At 50.6% G+C, this 20,000-nt stretch overlaps 1 protein-coding gene across 1 annotated transcript in view; it reads left to right on the forward strand.

The window, feature by feature from the left end:
* The window catches only part of LOC147109975 (nectin-1-like), a 34,394-nt gene extending 25,914 nt beyond the window's left edge, over positions 1–8,480 (forward strand). The window contains exons 6-8 of the mRNA XM_086003959.1: positions 643–756; positions 3,667–3,701; positions 7,582–8,480. Of these exons, the coding sequence (XP_085860085.1) occupies positions 643–756; positions 3,667–3,701; positions 7,582–7,701 (269 nt within the window). The 3' untranslated portion in view covers positions 7,702–8,480. The remainder of the gene's footprint in view (positions 1–642; positions 757–3,666; positions 3,702–7,581) is intronic.
* Positions 8,481–20,000: the final 11,520 nt, after the last annotated feature.

The raw sequence follows: 20,000 nt of genomic DNA on the forward strand, positions 1-20,000 counted from the left end.
GCTGAGCTTCACTGGAACAATGCAAGAGGCCGAGGACGGCGAGGTCGGAGTGGGAGTGGAGCGGATAATTAAAGTTACAGGCGAACGGAAGCTCGGGGTCACCCTGAACAGAGGTGTTCTGCAAAGCGGTCGCCCAATCTGCGTTTGGTCTCCCCAGTGTAGAGGAGACAGCATCGTGAGCAGCGAATACAGTATACTAGATTGCAAGAAGTACAAGTAAATCGCTGTTTCACCTGGAAGGAGTGTTTGGGGCCCTGGACAGTGGGAAGGGGGGAGGTATAGGGGCAGGTGTTGCATCTCCTGCGCTTGCACAGGAAGGTGCCGGGCGAAGGGGAAGGGGTGCTGGGGGTGATAGGGGAGTGGACCAGGGTGTCTCGGAGGGAGCGGTCCCTTCGGAATGCTGAGAGGGGAGGGGAGGGGAAAATGCGTTTGGTGGTGGGATCACGCTGGAGGTGGCGGAAATGGCGGAGGATGATCCATTGAATGTGGAGGCTGGTGGGGTGTAATATTACTTGTTATTGTGATTCAATGCCGCTTCGGCATGGTAACACACTGAGTGCTCAAAGCACTCCGTGGGCAAGCTCCTTCACATGCATATACAGCCAAACTTGAAAACCCTTTCTCTGTGTGGAATCTTTACAGGTGAATCCTTTAGATCCACCGTACTGTACAGTGTCATAGGAACAGTCGTCGGCGTGACGTTCATAGTTGTCTCGCTAACCATGCTGATAGTGAGGAAAAGACGGAGGATTCCTGGTAAGTGATTTAAGAACATAAGAAATAGGAGCAGGAGTCGGCCATTCAGCCCCTCGAGCCTGCTCCGCCATTCAATAAGATCATGGCTGATCATCGACCTCAACTCCACTTTCCTGCTCTATCACAATATACCTTGATTCTCTTAATATTCAAAAATCTATCGATCACTTTCTTGAATATAAATGACTGAGCCGCAAAAGCACTCTGGGTTAGAGAATTCCAAAGATTCACCACCCTCTGAGTGAAGAAATTTCTCCTCATCTCAGTCAGTACTGCCTTCTGACAGGGCAGCGTTTCCGCAGTTCTGCCCCTCCGACAGTGCGCCGCTCCCTCAGTACTGCCTCTCTGACAGTGCGGCGCTCCTTCAGTATTGCCCATCCGACAGTGCGCCGCTCCCTCGGTACTGCCCCTCCGACAGTGCGGCGCTCCCTCAGTACAGCCCCTCCGACAGTGTGGCGCTCCCTCAGTACTGCCCCTCTGTGAGTGCAGCGCTCCCTCAGTACTACCCTTCCGACAGTGCAGCACTCCCTCAGTACTGCCCCTCCGAAAATATGGCACTCCCTCAGCACTGCCCCTCTGACAATGCGGCGCTCCCTCAGTACTGCCCCTCCAACAGTGCAGCGCTCCCTCAGTACTGCCCCTCCGACAGTGCGGCACTCCCTCAGTACTGCCCTCTGACAGTGCAGCGCTCCCTCAGTACTGCCTCTCCGACAGTGCGGTGCTCCCTCAGTTCTGCCCCGCCGACAGTGCGGCGCACCCTCAGTACTGCCCCTCCAACAGTGCAGCGCTCCCTCAGTACAGACCCTCCGACAGTGTAGACCTCCCTCAGTACTGCCCCGCCGACAGTGCGGCGCTCCCTCAGTACTGTCCCTCCGACAGTGTAGACCTCCCTCAGTACTGCCCCTCTGACAGTGCGGCGCTCCCTCAGGACTGCCCCTCTGAGAGTGCAGCGCTCCCTCAGTACTACCCTTCCGACAGTGCAGCACTCCCTCAGTACTGCCTCTCCGAAAATACGGCGCTCCCTCAGTACTGCCCCTCTGACAGTGCGGCGCTCCCTCAGTACTGCCCCTCCGACAGTGCAGTGCTCCCTCAGTACTGCCCCTCCGAAAGTGCGGCACTCCCTCAGTACTGCCCTCTGACAGTGCGGCGGTCCCTCAGTACTGCCCCTCCGACAGTGCGGTGCTCCCTCAGTACTGCCCCTCCGACAGTGCGGCGCTCCCTCAGTACTGCCCTCTGACAGTGCGGCGCTCGCTCAGTACTGCCCCTCCGACAGTGTGGCGCTCCCTCAGTACTGCCGCTCCGACAGTGCAGCGCTCCCTCAGTACTGCCTCTCCGACAGTGCGGTGCTCCCTCCGTACTGTCCCTCCAACAGTGTTGACCTCCCTCAGTACTGCCCCTCCGACAGTATGGCGGTCACTCAGTACTGTCCCTCTGACAGTGCGGCGCTCCCTCAGTACTGTCCCTCCGACAGTGTAGACCTCCCTCAGTACTGCCCCTCCGACAGTGCGGCGCACCCTCAGTACTATCCCTCCGACAGTGCGGTGCTCCTTCAGTGCTACCCCTCCGACAGTGCGGCGCTCCCTCAGTACTGCCCCTCCAACAGTGCAGCGCTCCCTCAGTACTGCCCCTCCGACAGTGCAGCGCTCCTCAGTGCTGCCCCTCCGACAGTGCAGCGCTCCCTCAGTACTGCCCCTCCAACAGTGCGGTGCTCCCTCAGTACTGTCCCTCCACAGTGCAGTGCTCCCTCAGCACTGCCCCTCTGATATTACGGCGCTCCCTCAGTACTGCCCCTCCGACAGTGCAGCGCTCCCTCAGTACTGCCCATCCGACAGTGCGGCACTCCCTCAGTACTGCCCCTCTGACAGTGCAGCTCTCCCTCAGCACTGCCCCTCCGACAGTACGGCGCTCCCTCAGTACTGCCTCTCCGACAGTGCAGCGCTCCCTCAGTACTTCCCCTCCGACAGTGCAGCGCTCCCTCAGTACTGCCCCTCCGACAGTGCAGCGCTCCCTCAGTACTGCCCCTCCGACAGTGCAGCGCTCCCTCAGTACTGCCCCTCCGACAGTGCGGCGCTCCCTCAGTACTGCCCATCCGACAGTCCGGCACTCCCTCAGTACTCTCCCTCCACAGTGCGGTACTCCCTCAGTACTGCCCCGCCAATAGTGCGGCGGTCCCTCAGTACCGCCCCTCCGACAGTGCGGTGCTCCCTCAGTACTGTCCCTCCACAGTGCAGTGCTCCCTCAGTACTGCCCATCCGACAGTGCAGCGCTCCCTCAGTACTGCCCCTCCAACAGTGCGGCGCTCCCTCAGTACTGCCCGTCCGACAGTGCGGCACTCCCTCAGTACTGCCCATCCAACAGTGCGGCACTCCCTCAGTACTGCCCCTCCGACAGTGCGGCTCTCCCTCAGTACTGCCCCTCTGACAGTACGGCGCTCCCTCAGTACTGCCCCTCCGACAGTGCAGTGCTCCCTCAGTACTGACCCACCGACAGTGCGGCACTCCCTCAGTACCGCCCCTCCGACAGTGCAGTGCTCCCTCAGTACTGCACTGGAGTGTCACCCAAGAATTTTGTGCTCAAGTCTCTGGAGTGGGATCTGAACGCACGACCTTCTGACTCAGAGACGAGAGTGAAAGTGTGCCATCAACTGAGCCACTGGTTTACAACTGAATGACGCAACTGAACCCGGTGAGACGTTAGGGTTGACCTAATGACAACTTTATAGATAAAGTAGCAATTCTTAATCGCAAATAGTTAATAATGTGGACGATGAATCAAATGGATCAATAATGGCACGATGCCGCTGGTTTTTGCAATAGAAATCAGGGAATGGAGAATATCCAATTTAAAATATGAAACTTGCTGAGGGGAATGAGCCATCAATAATTATAATCCGTTTCTTTCTTCAACCAGGCACCAAGACAGAAGCCAACCCTTCTCCCCAAAAGGTAAGAACATAAGAAATAGGAGCAGGAGTCGGCCATTCGGCCCCTCGAGCCCGCTCCGCCATTCAATGTGATCATGGCTGATCTTTGACCTCATCTCCACTTTCCCGCCCAATCCCCATATCCCTTGATTCCCTTAATATCCAAAAATATATTGACCTCAGCCTTGAATATGCTCAACGACTGAGCCTCCACAGCCCTCTGGGGCAGAGAAATCCAAAGATTCACAGCCCTCTGAGTGAAGACATTCCTCCTCATCTCAGTCCTGAATGGCCGAGCCCTTATCCTGAGACTGTGACCCCTGGTTCCAGACTCCCCAGCCAAGGGAAACATCCTCCCTGCATCTACCCTGTCAAGCCCTGGAAGAATTTTATAAGTTTCAATGAGATCACCTCTCATTCTTCTAAACTCTTGGGAATATTGGCCTCGTCTACTCAATCTCTCCTTTATCAGGGATGGCCACTTATACAAGTAGGATAAGTGGATTCAGTGTTAAGCTCGATATATTTCTGGAGAAGGATGGCGATAGATGCAATCAGAATTGCAAGGGGGGGATGAGGAACATAGGAACAGGAGGAGGCCCATTCAGCCCCTCGAGCCTGTTACACAGGAACAGGAGGAGGCCATTCAGCCCCTCGAGCCTGTTACACAGGAAAAGGAGGAGGCCATTCAGCCCCTCGAGCCTGTTACACAGGAACAGGAGGAGGCCCATTCAGCCTCTCGAGCCTGTTACATAGAAACAGGAGGAGGCCCATTCAGCCCCTCGAGCCTGTTACACAGGAACAGGAGGAGGCCCATTCAGCCTCTCGAGCCTGTTACACAGGAACAGGAGGAGGCCCATTCAGCCCCTCGAGCCTGTTACACAGGAACAGGAGGAGGCCCATTCAGCCCCTCGAGCCTGTTACACAGGAACAGGAGGAGGCCCATTCAGCCCCTCGGGTCTGGTACACAGGAACAGGAGGAGGCCATTCAGCCCCTCGAGCCTGTTACACAGGAACAGGAGGAGGCCCATTCAGCCCCTCGAGCCTGTTACACAGGAACAGGAGGAGGCCCATTCAGCCCCTCGAGCCTGTTACACAGGATCAGGAGGAGGCCCATTCAGCCCCTCGAGCCTGTTACACAGGAACAGGAGGAGGCCCATTCAGCCCCCTCGAGCCTGTTACACAGGAACAGGAGGAGGCCCATTCAGCCCCCTCGAGCCTGTTACACAGGATCAGGAGGAGGCCCATTCAGCCCCTCGAACCTGTTACACAGGAAAAGGAGGAGGCCCCTCACGCCTGTTCCGCCATTCAATGAGATCATGGCTGATCTGCGGCCTAACTCCATCTACCCGCCTTTGGTACCATATCCCTTAATACTGAGACTACTCAATCTGTGGATACAGAATCAATTGTAGTCTTCAAAAAGGGGAATTGGCTCAATAGTCAAAGGAGAAAAAAATCGCAGGGCTTTGGGGAAAGAGCGGGGAGTGGCACTAACTGCATTGCTAGTCGAAAGATCTGATGCAGACTCGATGGGCTGGATTTTGTGACTGGAGATGTACTGGAGGCGGGACAGCTGCTTGTCATGTCTATGTCCCGCCTCCATCATGCTCTGGCCAACCAGAGGGATTTTCCCCTGATTGAGTTTGTTAAGCCCACCCTGTGGGCTCAGCAGGCCAATCAGGGAGAAAGTCATTGACAGATCACGTCAACGTCAGACGTGCCATCTGTCAAGACTTCTTGAAAGAAGAAATGTCAGCATTTGGCAGCTCTGTGAAGCTGTCAAATACTGACATTCTCTTTAGTTTGATGAGGCTTTGTGTTCAGGACTCATCAAACCCTTCAACTTTGTAGAAAGCAGATGACTGTTGGTTCAGAGGATCCAACAGCCAATCTGTGAAATCTACAACGGTGATGTCGGGACTCCGGATCCACAGCGGCTGAAGGCTGTAGGCAGAAACAAAGGTAAGTGAACATTTTATAACACTTAACACTCACCTCACATACTTACCAATCCATACTTGCCACCCATCACTCACTTCTACATCGCACTTTCAGGCCCCTCCGACCCCCGCAAACCTCCTACTCGACTCCTCCACCCCGGCGGGGTTCTCCGAGGTCGGGAAGCCTTCACCTGTGAAGGTAAAATGGGACTAATCCTTTCTTCTGCCTGTTAACTACCTGTTAACAGGCAGTTAAAAGGATTGAATTCCTTTCCCGCCTCGAGGAGATGGCACCCAAAGCAGCACATCTTCCCGCCTCCTGGCCAAAGGGCACGGAGGCGGGATGGGGGCGGGTTTGCCATCTGTCCCCACTTCCTGCAACTTTACCAGCAGGCCCGCCTCCTCGGGGCTTGGACAATCCAGCCCGATATCTTTCAATAGGTCACCTCTCATTCTTCTAAACTCTAGGGAATATAGGCCTCGTCTACTGAATCTACCCTTTATCAGGGATGGTCACTTAGGCAAGTAGGATAAGTGGATTCAGTTTTAAGCTCGATATATTTCTGGAGAAGGATGGCGATAGATGCAATGAAAATTGCAAGGGGGGGAATGAGGAATATAGGAACAGGAGGAGGCCATTCAGCCCCTCGAGCCTGTTCCGCCATTCAATGAGATCATGGCTGATCTGTGACCTAACTCCACCTACCCGCCTTTGGCCCCGTATCCCTTAATACTGAGACTACTCAATCTGTGGATACAGATTCAATCATAGTCTTCAAAAAGGGAAATTGGCTAAATACTCGAAGGGCTATGGGGAAAGAGCGGGGGAGTGGCACTACCTGGATTGCAATTCGAAAGATCTGAAGCAGACTCGATGGGCCGAATGGCCTCCTTCTGTGCTGTACTGTTCTCTGACTCTATGGGGGAGAAATTCAGTATCGCCCCATTTAAGGGCGCATTTATCGGCCGGGCGCAAAGATTAGCGCCTGGCGCTAATTATCGCCTCCGACGGCAAACTTGGCTTTTATCGCCCCTGGAGGTGATTGGAGCGCGAAATCAGGCGCTACACATCTGCCTTAAGGCGCAAAGGCCGAGGAGCGAGGCGCTACCTCAGAGCGCTGGCGAAGCTCATGTGATGTCAGTCAGCAATGGAACACAGACACACTGGCGCCGGCCAGTTCTTAAAGGGGAGTTCTGACGAAAGGTCATCGACCTGAAACGTTAACTCTGTTTCTCTCTTCACAGATGCTGCTTGACCTGCTGAGTTTCTCCAGCATTTTTCTGTTTTTATCTTAAAGGGAGGGTTGATTTTGGTCTCCATCCACACCCTGCTCATTGCAGCCTTGAATCTTGGCCTGGAGAGACCTGTACATCAAATCTGCTGGAAAGAACAATGGAGAGGCCCAGGGAAAGAGCTCAGAGTGCAGACCCCACAGTCTCTTCTAAATAGATACAAGGAAGGGCAAATCAAAATGAACCTGCAAAGTGCTGCTCAGTACCCAAAACTCCTTCACACAGCGTTGAATCTCTCCAGAAGTCTCTCTCTCTCTCTCTCAGAATGCGAGGTGCAAAAATTTCACCGACAAAAAAGGCAGGAAGCGGTCGCCTTTAAATAGCGCTCCCCCAGTCCCTTCCCGACTGCAAAACGCTCCCCTCTACCTGTCATTGCTAGCGGCAGGCGGTAAGGCAGGGGGCGCCACTCAATATCCGGTCCGGGGCGCTACCAGGGCGTGGCGCACTCGACTGACGTCACGATCTGCCGGCGCAGGAGATCGTGGCGGTAGTGTTTAGCGCCGCCGCAAAATGTCCGGTCAATTTCGAGAGAGGCACAGATATCGCCACGCCCGTGCGCTAGTTGGTTTGCGCCCCACTTAGCGCCCTCTTAAGCCGCTAACGGGTGGCGCTACCAACTGAATTTTCCCCCTATATCATTCAAACTATGTCTTTTTTTCTCAACAGGGCAGCCAAATTATTGTCTTTGCGACGCTCAACCTCAACGTGTCGGATGGGGCAACTCCTCCAAGGAGGGAGAATCGTGACCCGGATGCAACAGTGTATGCGGATATTAACATTAACTAGACTCAGTACCCCCTCATTAATAGAACAGTTCACTTGCAAATGATTCTAGGTAATTGGACCTGCACCAACGCACGTTCTGTAAGAAACAACTATTAGATTCACAGATGAAGTTTGACTCTTAGAACAGAAATTAAAATGCAGTCAGGAACAAATGGTTGATGTGTCAGCGAGGTCAAATAACAAACACCAAAAGACAAATGGAAATGATAAGAGGATTGTAAAATGCAAGAAGACACAGGGTGATACCACAGCTAGACAAGAAGGAGCCACAAAGTCATAAAATGTCCTTAAAGAAGCATAACAAAACATTCCTCAGAATGATAAGAGAAAGGCCTCGTCAGCCAGGCAGAAAGGGGCAGTGAGAAATGTCTTCCCGCACCACACTTGGATTATAGATGATTGACACTAGATAGTTCACAGCCCAGCAAAATAACTATAAATATAGAGGGCTGAGAGAGGGAATCAGACAGCGAGGGGCGAAGGCTTCTTCGAGGTGGAAAACAATGCTGGCTCCGGCCTAGCACCTCCAACAGCTCAGGAGACGAATCAACAGAGGTGACCGCTGTTACTGGCTGCAGAGACCCGCTGACCCGAGACCTCCACGCTGCGCTCCTGGGACAACTAACCAACCGCCCCTCCGGTTGTGGCGTTCCGCTTCCGGAGTCATAGATCGCTCTCTACTGTCACGGGTTGTATGTCTATTATACTCAGCTTAAACCATATGTCATATCTGATTAAGCTTTAAAACTGTAGCTCTTTAATAAAAAAGTCTTACAATTCCTAAGATTTTGGGTAATCTGTGATCCTAATCTTACAGTTCTATGTTGGTGTCATAACTACTCAGTATCTAAGCGAGAGTCTAACCACCTCCCCTTGACATTCAACGGCATTACCACCACTGAATGCCCCACCATCAGCATCCTGGGGGTCACCATTAACCAGAAACTTAACTGGACCAGCCACATAAATACTGTGGCAACAAGAGCAGGTCAGAGGCTGGGTATACTGCAACGAGTGTCTCACCTCCTGACTCCCCAAAGCCTTTCCACCATCTACAAGGCACAATTCAGGAGTGTGATGGAATACTCTCCACTTGCCTGGATGAGTGCAGCTCCAACAACACTCAAGAAGCTCGACACCATCCAAGGCAAAGCAGCCCGCTTGATTGGCACCCGATCCACCACCTTAAACATTCACTCCCTCCACCACCGGCGCACCGTGGCTGCAGTGTGTACCATCTACAAGATGCTCTGCAGCAACTCGCCAAGGCTTCTTCGGCAGCACCTCCCAAACCTGCGATCTCTTCCACCTAGAAGGACAAGGGCAGCAGGCGCATGGGAACACCACCACCTCCAAGTTCCCCTCCAAGTCACACACACCATCCTGACTTAGAAATATATCGTCCGTTCCTTCATCATCGCTGGGTCAAAATCCTGGAACTCCCTCCCTAACAGCACTGTGGGAGCACCTTCACCACACGGACTGCAGCGGTTCAAGAAGGCAGCTCACCACCACCTTCTCAAGGGCAACTCGGGATGGGCAATAAATGTTGGCCTTGCCAGCGATGCCCACATCCCAGGAACGAAGGATAATTTTTCCTGTCAGGATCGATTATATATAACAGTTTGTCAAACGTAGAATTTGAATAATCTGAACCTGTAAAGAGATTATACTGGCTTATGTAATGAAATGGTTAAAATCGATGGCAAAACCTTCTTTTGACACACATCAGAGTGGATACAGATGGCTTCACTTAGAAAACTGCAGAATGTTTAATTTGCTGACAAGCTAAGTTGATGTTCCCCTTTTTTCAGCTTTGTCTGCTCGCTGAACAATGACTAACAGACAACGCACAGTTATCCGACAACAAACTCAAGACTCAGAATGTATGTCCATGATACTGGGGTTACACAATAACTTATGATTCATCGTGACATGGGCGGATGAGGTGGGGGCGGGAGTTCGTAGGACGACGGCTGATTGGGTAACATCGAATGCGAAGGTATCTATTCCAATGCCCTCTTTTCAAACTTGCATTCACAATTGCTGTTCACAATTTACATTAACGATTTAGACTTTGGAATCAGAAAAACAATTTCTAAATTTTGCAGATGACACCAAATTTGCGGGGGGGATAGTCAATACTGAGGACTGCAACAAATTACAGGAGGACATTAATAAACCGGCAGAATGGGCATATAATTGGCAAATGAAGTTCAACACAGATAAATGTGAGGTATTACATTTTGGTAGGCAGAATAGGGAGGTCACTTATCACTTGGAGGGTGCGAGTCTAGGTGGGGTAGAGGAACAAAGGGATCTCGGAGTACAAATACACAAATCACTAAAAGTTGCGACACAGGTTCGAGAGGCCATAAAAACAGCAAACCAAGCACTAGGGTTTATTTCTCGAGGGATACAATTGAAAAGTAGGGAAGTTATGCTAAACCTGTATCGAACCTTGGTTAGACCACACTTGGGGTACTGCGTGCAGTTCTGGTCACCATATTATAAAAAGGATAGAGAGACACTGGAGAGGGTGCAGAGAAGATTTACAAGGATGATACCAGAAAAGTGAGGGTATACATATCAGGAAAGGATGAACAGGCTGGGTCTCTTTTCTCTTGAAAAAAGAAGGCTTAGGGGTGACCTAATAGAGGTCTTTAAAATGATGAGAGGTTTTGATAGAGTGGATACAGAGAGAATGTTTCCACTTGTGGGGAAGAGCATAACTAGAGGCCATCAATAGAAGATAGTCAGCAAGAAATCCAATAGGGAATTCAGGGTAAACTTCTTTACCCAGAGAGTGGTGAGAATGTGGAACTCACTACCACAGGGAGTGGTCGAGGCGAATAATATAGATGCATTTAAGGAGAGGCTAGACAAGCATATGAGGGAGAAGGGAATAGAGGGTTATATTTTTTAAATATTCATTTATGGGATGTGGGCATCGCTGGCAAGGCCAGCATTTATTGCCCATCCCTAGTTGCCCTTGAGAAGGTGGCGGTGAGCCGCCTTCTTGAACCGCTGCAGTCCGTGTGGTGAAGGTGCTCCCACAGTGTTGTTAGGGAGGGAGTTCCAGGATTTTGATCCAGCGACGATGAAGGAACGGCCGATATATTTCCAAGTTGGGATGGTGTGTGACTTGGAGGGGAATTTGGAGGTGGTGGTGTTCCCGTGCGCCTGCTGCCCTCATCCTTCTAGGCGGAAGAGGTCGCGGGTTTGGGCGGTGCTGCCGAAGAAGCCTTGACGAGTTGCTGCAGTGCATCTTGTAGATGGTACACACTGCAGCCACGGTGCGCCGGTGGTGGAGGGAGTGAATGTTTAAGGTGGTGGATCGGGTCCCAATCAAGCGGGCTGCTTTGTCCTGGATGGTGTCGAGCTTCTTGAGTGTTGTTGGAGCTGCACTCATCCAGGCAAGTGGAGAGTATTCCATCACACTCCTGACTTTGGGGAGTCAGGAGGTGAGACACTCGCTGCAGAATACCCAGCCTCTGACCTGCTCTTGTCGCCACAGTATTTATGTGGGTGGTCCAGTTAAGTTTCTGGTCAATGGTGACCCCCCAGGATGTTGATGGTGGGGGATTCGGCGATGGTAATGCCGTTGAATGTCAAGGGGGGGTGGGTAGACTCTCGCTTGTTGGAGATAGTCATTACCGGGCACTTCTGTGGTGTGAATGTTACCTGCCACTTATCAGCCCAAGCCTGAACGTCGTCCAGGTCTTGTTGTATGCGGGCATGGACTGTTTTGCTGGCAGTGTTAGATGCGGAAAGACGGGAGGAGGCTCGAGTGGAGCATAAATGCTGGCATGGACTGGTTGGGCCGAATGGCCTCTTTCTGTGCCGTATATCCTATGTAATCCTATCTATATATGTATTTATACAGCAGCTTTAACATAGTAAAACAGAAGGAGCAGGTGGCTGCGTGAGTCCACGGAGCTAGCGGCAGTGAGCTAGGTGGCATGCTGGACAATCAATTTTAGAAATGAGAATTTAATTTGCTCGGAACGCTAATGCCTCTGAGACGACTGTAAGGAAGGCAGCCGAGTGCTGCAGCTTTCTCCAGTTGAGCGATTTGCCTGACAGCTCAGACGAGGCGCTTCACAGGAGCGTTATAAAACAGAATATGGCACTGAGCCACAGAAGGAGATATTAGGACAGGTGATCAAACAGGTAGGTTTAAGGAGGGTCTTAAAGGTGGAAAGAGAGGCGGAGAGGTTTAGGGAGGGAATTCCAGAGCTTAGGGCCCAGGCGGCTGAAGCCACGGCCACCAAAGGTGGAGCGATTAAAATCGGGGATGCGCAAGAGGCCGGCGCTCAGCGCCAATCCGCTTGTTTCCACATTACCCCATCCAATTACCTGCACCAACCTTCGGTCTGTTTGAACAAAACCTCACTCCCCACACTTTAACGTGGGATAATCTCGTCGAGCTGTCAGGCAAATCGCTCAACTGGAGAAAGCTGCAGCACTCGGCCGCCTTCCTTACAATCGTCTCGGAGGCGTTAGCGTTCCGAGCGAATGAAATTCTCATTTCTAAAATTGATTGTCCAGCATGCCACCTAGCTCACTGCCGCTAGCTCCGTGGATTCAAGCAGCCACCTGCTCCTTCTGAGCGCCTCTGCGGTATTGCAACGGGCTGCCTTTTCCGTGTCGGTGCGGTAACTTCTCAGCCGCTGAAGCTCGCGGACTGGCGTTCCTTTCAACGCAAACTGTCGTTTTATCAGAAACGTACTTAACGGGCAACCTTTCCTTACACAAGGGTGATGCTTATACAAAGCATATTATGATAAAGGTAGAACATCGGGACCTCTGGGGCTCCGGCTCAACCATCCCCGGGGTTACCTAACGCTCCACGGTTTGCTGGATGCTCTATATGCAGATAAGTCGTGCGCCCTCCTGGACAGTGGGTTTCATAGAAACATAGAAAAATAGGAGCAGGAGTCGGCCATTCGGCCCTTCGAGCCTGCTCCGTCGTTCAATATGATCATGGCTGATCCTCTATCTCAATACCATATTCCTGCTCTCTCCCCATACCCCTTGATGCCTTTTGTGTCTAGAAATCTATCGATCTCCTTCTTAAATATATTCAGTGACTTGGCCTCCACACCCTTCTGTGGTAGAGAATCCCATAGGCTCACCACCCTCTGAGTGAAGACATTTCTCCTCCTCTCAGTCCTAAATGTCCTATCCCGTATCCTGAGACTCATAGAAGCTTCAGATGTGGCAGGTTCCGTATCCACTGACTGTGCCATCCTTTATTTAAAAATAGGTCCTCGTAATGCTTATGTCACTCTCGGCTTCTCAAATCTTTACAAGAGCACCCCAGCCCACCTTTCTAGGAAATTTGAAAGGAACCGATGAATGTGTCTTGTCATTTAAAAGGATATTTCCCCTGGCAGGGGGCTCTAGAACGAGGGATCACAGTCTCAGGGTACGGGGTAGGACATTTAGGACTGAGATGAGGAGAAATGTCTTCACTCAGAGGGCGGTGAACCTGTGGAATTCTCTACCACAGAAGGCTGTGGAGGCCAAGTCACTGAATATATTTAAGAAGGAGATAGATAGATTTCTAGAATCAAAAGGCATCAAGGGGTATGGGGAGAGAGGGGGAATATGGTATTGAGATAGAGGATCAGCCATGATCATATTGAACGGCGGAGCAGGCTCGAAGGGCCGAATGGCCAATTCCTGCTCCTATTTTTCTATGTGTCTAAAAGCTGAAGATGGACTATCTCACAAAGAGTTTCAACGTTCCCTTTCAGCTCTTACATCTTCAGACGCCAACTGCTGGTGCTCTCCGGAGGAAGCCTACGACATTATTCATCTCCTACCTTCACTGTGAGGATGCATGATGCAATCAATTGCAAAAATTACCCAAAATGTGGCTTGATTTCGCCCAACGAGCATTATTGGTAATAACGGCCCGGATATTCCGATCGCAGGCCTCCCACGGGCGAAGGGCTGCGATCTGGAAAAATCTGCGCCCTTACCTGAGTGCTCCCGGGAGGCGCAGAGTTCCGTTGCTGGGCCTCTTCAAACTGCCGGTGCGCTGGGCCCACGTATCCCGGAGGCGCAGGTAGTTCGCAGCATCCCTGGGATCTCGTGGGCCATGGGGAGCCAATCACAGAAGGGAATCTCCCTTTATACACTTGACAGGAAGACCTGTCAAATATATCAATGGAGATCAGCCCCAAAACAGAGTAAAACTTTAAATAAATGTTTAAAAAATCATCACCTTTTTAAAATGACTTGAAATTAGAATTAAAGTTTTTTAGGGGGCTAAAAATAAACTTACCTTTTTTTAAACTATTTTTAAATGATAAATCAGTGAAAAATTTTTTTTTTTTTAACTTTTTTCAACTCTTATCCTGGTAAAAGCAGGCCTTACTACACCGGTTTTTACCAGGCGTAAGAATTGTGAGTGTTTTCTATGGGCGGAGGGTCTCCAAAAAGAGGAACTCTCCCCCCGCAGAGGCCCTTCTCCCGGGCAGGTGTCCGATCTGTCAAGAGCTTTCTTGACATATCGGAAATTCCGGTTTCCAGCGCGTGCGCAGTGCATGCCTGAAACCGGCATTTCCGATGTCCCTACGGGTGGGTACACAGCGCGTACCCACCCATAGGGATCGGAATATCCAACCCAATGCAATACTGGTTTACATATCTGAAATAACAACACCGCTCATTATATATCGCTTCCCCTGGTCGGTGTTTGGAATCATAGACTGATACAGCACAGAAGGAGGCCATTCGGCCCATCGTGCCTGGGCCGGCTCTTTCGTAGAGCTCCCCAATTGATCCCGCTCACCCTCGCTCTTTCCCCATAGCCCTGTGAATTCTTTCCCTTCATGTATTTATCCAATTCTCTTTTCAATCTGCTTCCACCATCCTTTCAGGCAGTGCATTTCAGATCACGACAACTCGCTGTGTAAAAAAGGTTTCCGCGTCTCCCCTCTGGTTCTTTTGCCAGTCACCTTAGATCTGTGTCCTCTGGTTACCGACCCTCCTGCCAATGGAAACAGTTTCCCCTTATTTACTCGATCAAATCCTATCCTGATTTTGAACACCTCCATCAAACCTCCTCTTAACCTTCTCTGCTCTAAGGAGAACATAAAACCATACGAACTAGGAGCAGCAGTCGGCCATTTGGCCCCTCGAGCCTGCTCCACCATTCAATAAGATCGTGGCTGATCTTCTACCTCATCTCCACGTTCCCGCATTATCCCCATATCCCTTGATTCCCTCAGTATCCAAAAATTTATCGCTCTCTGTCTTGAATATACTGAACGACTGAGCATCTACAGCCCTCTGGGGTAGAGAATTCCAAAGATTCACCGCCCTCTGAGTGAAGAAATTCCTCCTCATCTCAGTCCTAAATGGCCGACCCCTTATTCTGAGACTGTGACCCCTGGTTCTAGACTCCCCAGCCAGGGGAAACATCCTCCCTGCGCCCACCCTGTCAAGCCCTGTAAGAATTTTATTTCAATGAGATCACCTCTCATTCTTCTAAACTCTAGAGAATATAGGCCTAGTCTACTCAATCTCTCCTCATAGGACAATCCCCCCATCCCAGGAACCAGTCTGGTGAACCTTCGTTACACTCCCTCTATGGCAAGTATATCCTTCCTTAGGTAAGGAGACCAAAGCTGCACACAGCACTCCAGGTGTGGTCTCACCAAGGCCCTGTACAACAACCCTAGCTTCTCCAGTCTCTCCACATAACTGAAGTCCCTCATCCTAATTATCAGCATTTTGGTGATGAACCTGTTTTATCACTTTTTTGAAATGGCAAAATGATGAAAACATCACAGCTCCAGTTTATCAACACAATAACCATCGAATCATAGAAAGGTTACAGCACAGAAGGAGGCCATTCGGCCCCTCGAGCCCGTGCCGGCTCTCTGCAAGAGCACTTCAGCTAGTCCCACTCCCCCGCCCTTTCCCCGTAGCCCTGCAGTAATTTTTTCCTTCAGGTACTTACCCAATTCCCTTTTGAAAGCCACGATTGAGCCTGCCTCCACCACCCGCTCAGGCAGGGCATTCCAGATCCTGACCACTCGCTGCGTGAAAAGGTTTTTCCTCATGTCGCCTTTGGATCTTCTGCCAATCGCCTTAAATCTGTGTCCTCTAGTTCTAGACCCTTCCGCCAATGGGAACAGTTTCTCTCTATCTATTCTGTCCAGACCCCTCCTGATTTTGAACACCTCTATCAAACCTCCTCTCAACCTTCTCTGCTCCAAGGAGAACAACCCCAGCTTCTCCAGTCTATCCATGTAACTGAAGTCCCTCATCCCTGGAACCGTTCTCGTCAATCTTTTCTGCACCCTCTCTAAGGTCTTCACATCCTTCAATCTCTGTCTCAGCCGCTTGTTTGCCATGTTCATTCTTCCAGTCCATTTCACCCTATGCAGCAATATGCGAGTGGACATGAAGACAGATTGTGAATTAATATAGCGCCTTTCATGTGGCCTGTGCTTTACAGTCAATGAAAGGCTTGTGATGTGTAGACAATGTTGTGACTGGGGGTGTTATATCCGTGTATCTTAATGTTGTGTCCTTCAACAATCAGACAAAAGACTGCAGGGAACGATCAACAGGTGTTTACTGAATGAGGGTTCAAACTGCAACTGACTGTACTGATCACTACTCAGGGTTTATATACAGGTGAGGTCACTGCCGGTACTACAGGATACAGGAGCTGTAAAAAGTAGTTCTCCCCCTTAAAGGTACATACATTACAATTCCTCCCCTTTTAGATTAACAGTACCAGAGCACTCATTTAACAATTAAATATCAAACTAATTACAATTAACACTTTTAACATGCAACATTAACTGAAAATAGTCTCTTTATAAATTCAGTCTTTGGGGAGGCTTCCTGATTCTTTCTGGATAACGCCTTTCCCGAGTGTCTCGCTCTTGGTGCGGAGGCGATTCTAACACCCTGTCGTCAGTTGATTCATCAGCTTCCAATGCTATTGTTTCTGAGGTAGATGCGACCTGTACGTCGGGTTCCTCACCAGGTACATATGGCCGAGACATGGGGTTGACTCGTTCCTGTGACTCTAGGATCTGGTCAGCATGGCGTCTCACAATGTTCTCCCCAACATCCACTGTGTACATTAGTGGCCCCTGCCGTGTGCATATCGTTCCTGGTCGCCATTTCTCTGTTCGGTAGTCGCGGGCCAAGACTGGTTGCCCTACATTGAAGCTCCTTGTCGGCTTCTCATTGATGTGCTGGAATTGCTTATTCTCAACATCTCTTCGTACATTTGGTCTGAGCAAATCCAGACGAGATCTCAACCTTCGGTTAAAGAACATCATGGCCGGGGCCTGGTTGGTGACTGCATGTGTCGCATTTCTGTAGGCTAACAGGAAATTGTCCACCTTATGCTGCAGTGGAATGTCGTCATCGCACATGGCCCTTACTGCCTTTTTAAAGGTTTGTACGAACCTCTCAGCCAATCCATTTGTGGCTGGATGATACAGGGTGGATGTGTAATGCCTCACCCCATTCCTTTTCATAAATCTTCGAGACTCTTCGGACACAAACTGTGGTCCGTTATCAGAGCAAATCTGCTCTGACAAGCAGTTCCTGGCAAAAATGGTCCGTAGGACTGCAATAGTTTTCTCCGTGGTGGTGGAGGACATTTTGATCGCCTCAGGCCATTTCGAGTGCGCATCCACGGCTATTAAAACATTGAGTCCATGAATGGACCAGCAAAATCAATATGCACCTGTTGCCATGGAGATGAGGGCCACTCCCATGGGTGTAGAGGGGCATGTGGTGGTGCATTTTGGACCTTCTGGCATCCTGAGCAGCTCTTTGTCAGGTCCTCGATCTGCTGATCGATCCCTGGCCACCACACATAAGCCCTAGCAAGGCTTTTCATTTTCACCCCTCCTAGATGACCTTCGTGAAGCTCATTGAGCACTCTCTCCCTTAACTTGGGTGGAATTACCACTCGGGATCCACACATCAAGGTCCCCTGGCATACTGACAGCTGTTCTCTTCTGGATGAGAATGCTGGCAACAGTGAGTCGCCATGTGCTGGCCATCCCTTCACCGTCAAATCATATACCCGAGACAGTGTCGGGTCATTTCGGGTCTCCTTCTCTATACCAGCGTCAGTTACTGGCAAGCATTCAATTATAGTCGAATGAAATATTTCGACAGGATCCACTGCTGGTGCTTCCTCCACAGTAGGCAGTGGCAGGCGTGATAGCCCATCAGCGTTTCCGTGCTGTTTCTTGCCCTTATACTCGATTTCATATTGGTGCGCCCCTAGAAAAAGGGACCATCTTTGTAGGCATTGCGCAGTCATCACCGGAATGCCCTTCTTTGGATTAAAGATGGAGACAAGTGGTTGGTGGTCAGTCAGCAAGGTGAACTTCTGCCCGTGCAGATAGTGATTGAACTTTTTCACTCCCCACACTAGGCTGAGGGCCTCCCTGTCAATCTGGGCGTAGTTACGCTCGGCTGAGATTAGTGACCGAGACACAAAGGCTACTGGCCTCTCCGAGCCGTCCGGGAATTTGTGCGACAACACCGCTCCAATGCCATAGGGTGATGCATCACACGCCAACCGAATTGGGAGTGCTGGGTTGAAATGAGCCAACACCTCTTTTGATGTGATCAATGCTTTGCTCTTCTGGGAAGCTTGTTTACATTCGTCACTCCACTTCCATGGTACCCCCGTTTGCAGTAGGGTGTTCAGTGGGTGTAGTACGGTAGACAAATTCGGCAAGAACTTATGCTAGTAGTTCACCAGCCCGAGGAACGACCTCAGTTGTGACACATTTTCCGGTGCTGGAGCCTTGACTACTGCCTCAATCTTTTCAGGGGACTTATGTAACCCCTCTTTATCAATAACGTGGCCACAATACGAGATCTGCTTCCGGAAAAAGTCGCATTTGTGGCGATTAGCTCGGAGCCCATATTCCTTCAATCTAGTGAGCACCTGCTCCAGGTTGGCGAGGTGATCACTGTCATTTTCGCCCGTGACCAGGATGTCGTCCAAATAACACTGGGTCCCTGGAATCCCTTGCAGGACTTGTACCATTGCCCTTTGCCAAATAGCCGGAGCTGATGCTACCCCGAACACCAGCCGGTTGTATTGGTAGAGACCTTTATGAGTGTTGATCGTGAGGTACTGTTTCGAGGCTTCTTCTACCTCCATTTGCAGGTACGCCTGGGCCAGATCAATCTTAGTGAAGCGTTTCCCTCCAGATAGCGAGGCGAAAATATTTTCAATCCGCGGAAGCGGATATTGTACGGTGTGAAGGATTGGGTTCACTGTCACCTTAAAGTCCCCACAGATGCGAAACTTCTTTGGTTCCCCAGGCGTATTACTCAACGACCTCTTCATTACAGGAACGATGGGTGTAGCGCACTCGCTCCATTCCACTTTGGATAGTACTGCTGAACGTTCCAAACCTTCCAGCTCTGCTTCGACAGCTGGGCGGATCGCATAAGGTACCGGTCTGGCCTTAAAAAACTTTGGGCTTGCATTTTCCTCTATTTTGATCGTCGCTGTTATGCCTTTTAGTGTTCCGAGTCCCTGCTGGAACACTTCTTGTGCATCAGTTAGCATTTTTGACAGTCGGCCAGGTGTGACGTCATCATCCTTTTTGGCATCTACAGTCAGTGCTTGTATGGAATGCCAATCTAGCTGTATCTTCCGGATCCATTCACGTCCTAGTAGTGGTGGTCCTCCATCTGGCAATACATATAGGTCCATTTTTGGTGTTTCCTTGCCGTTATATATAACGTTCACCCTTATTTTTCCTTTGGGGTAGACTTTTTGCCCCGTGTACGTCTTCAAGACAATCTTTGTATCTCTCAAGGGTATATGTGAGAATAGCCGCTTGTAGTCCCTTCGGTTTATGACTGTTAGGGCTGATCCTGTGTCCCATTCCATTTTCACTTGGACTCCTGCTATCTTGAGCGTGACCCAGATAGTTTGGTGATCCTCCGTTTTGATCACATTATGTAGTTTCAGACAACCCAGCTCCTTGCTTCCGGAGTCTGTATCACTCTTCTGTTCGTCTGAACTACTCTCCGTCACCTTATGTACCTTCTTGTACCTCTCCTGTGGAGATTTCATGCTGCTGGTTTTCTTTCCCGACCTGCAGACTCCTGCTATGTGTCCTACTTTTCCACACTGTCTGCACACTTTGTCCTTGAACCAGCAATCATTATGGTCGTGTGTTGTTCTGCCACAGTGATAGCACTTCACTGTTCCGTATGACATTTCATTTGTGCCATATTCTTGCGGTCTCCGTTGTATCTCTGCAGCGCCC

The sequence above is a fragment of the Somniosus microcephalus genome, chromosome 12, assembly GCF_052327205.1.
Source record: "Somniosus microcephalus isolate GS21.2 chromosome 12, FLI_Smic_1.0, whole genome shotgun sequence".
NCBI lineage: Eukaryota > Metazoa > Chordata > Chondrichthyes > Squaliformes > Somniosidae > Somniosus > Somniosus microcephalus.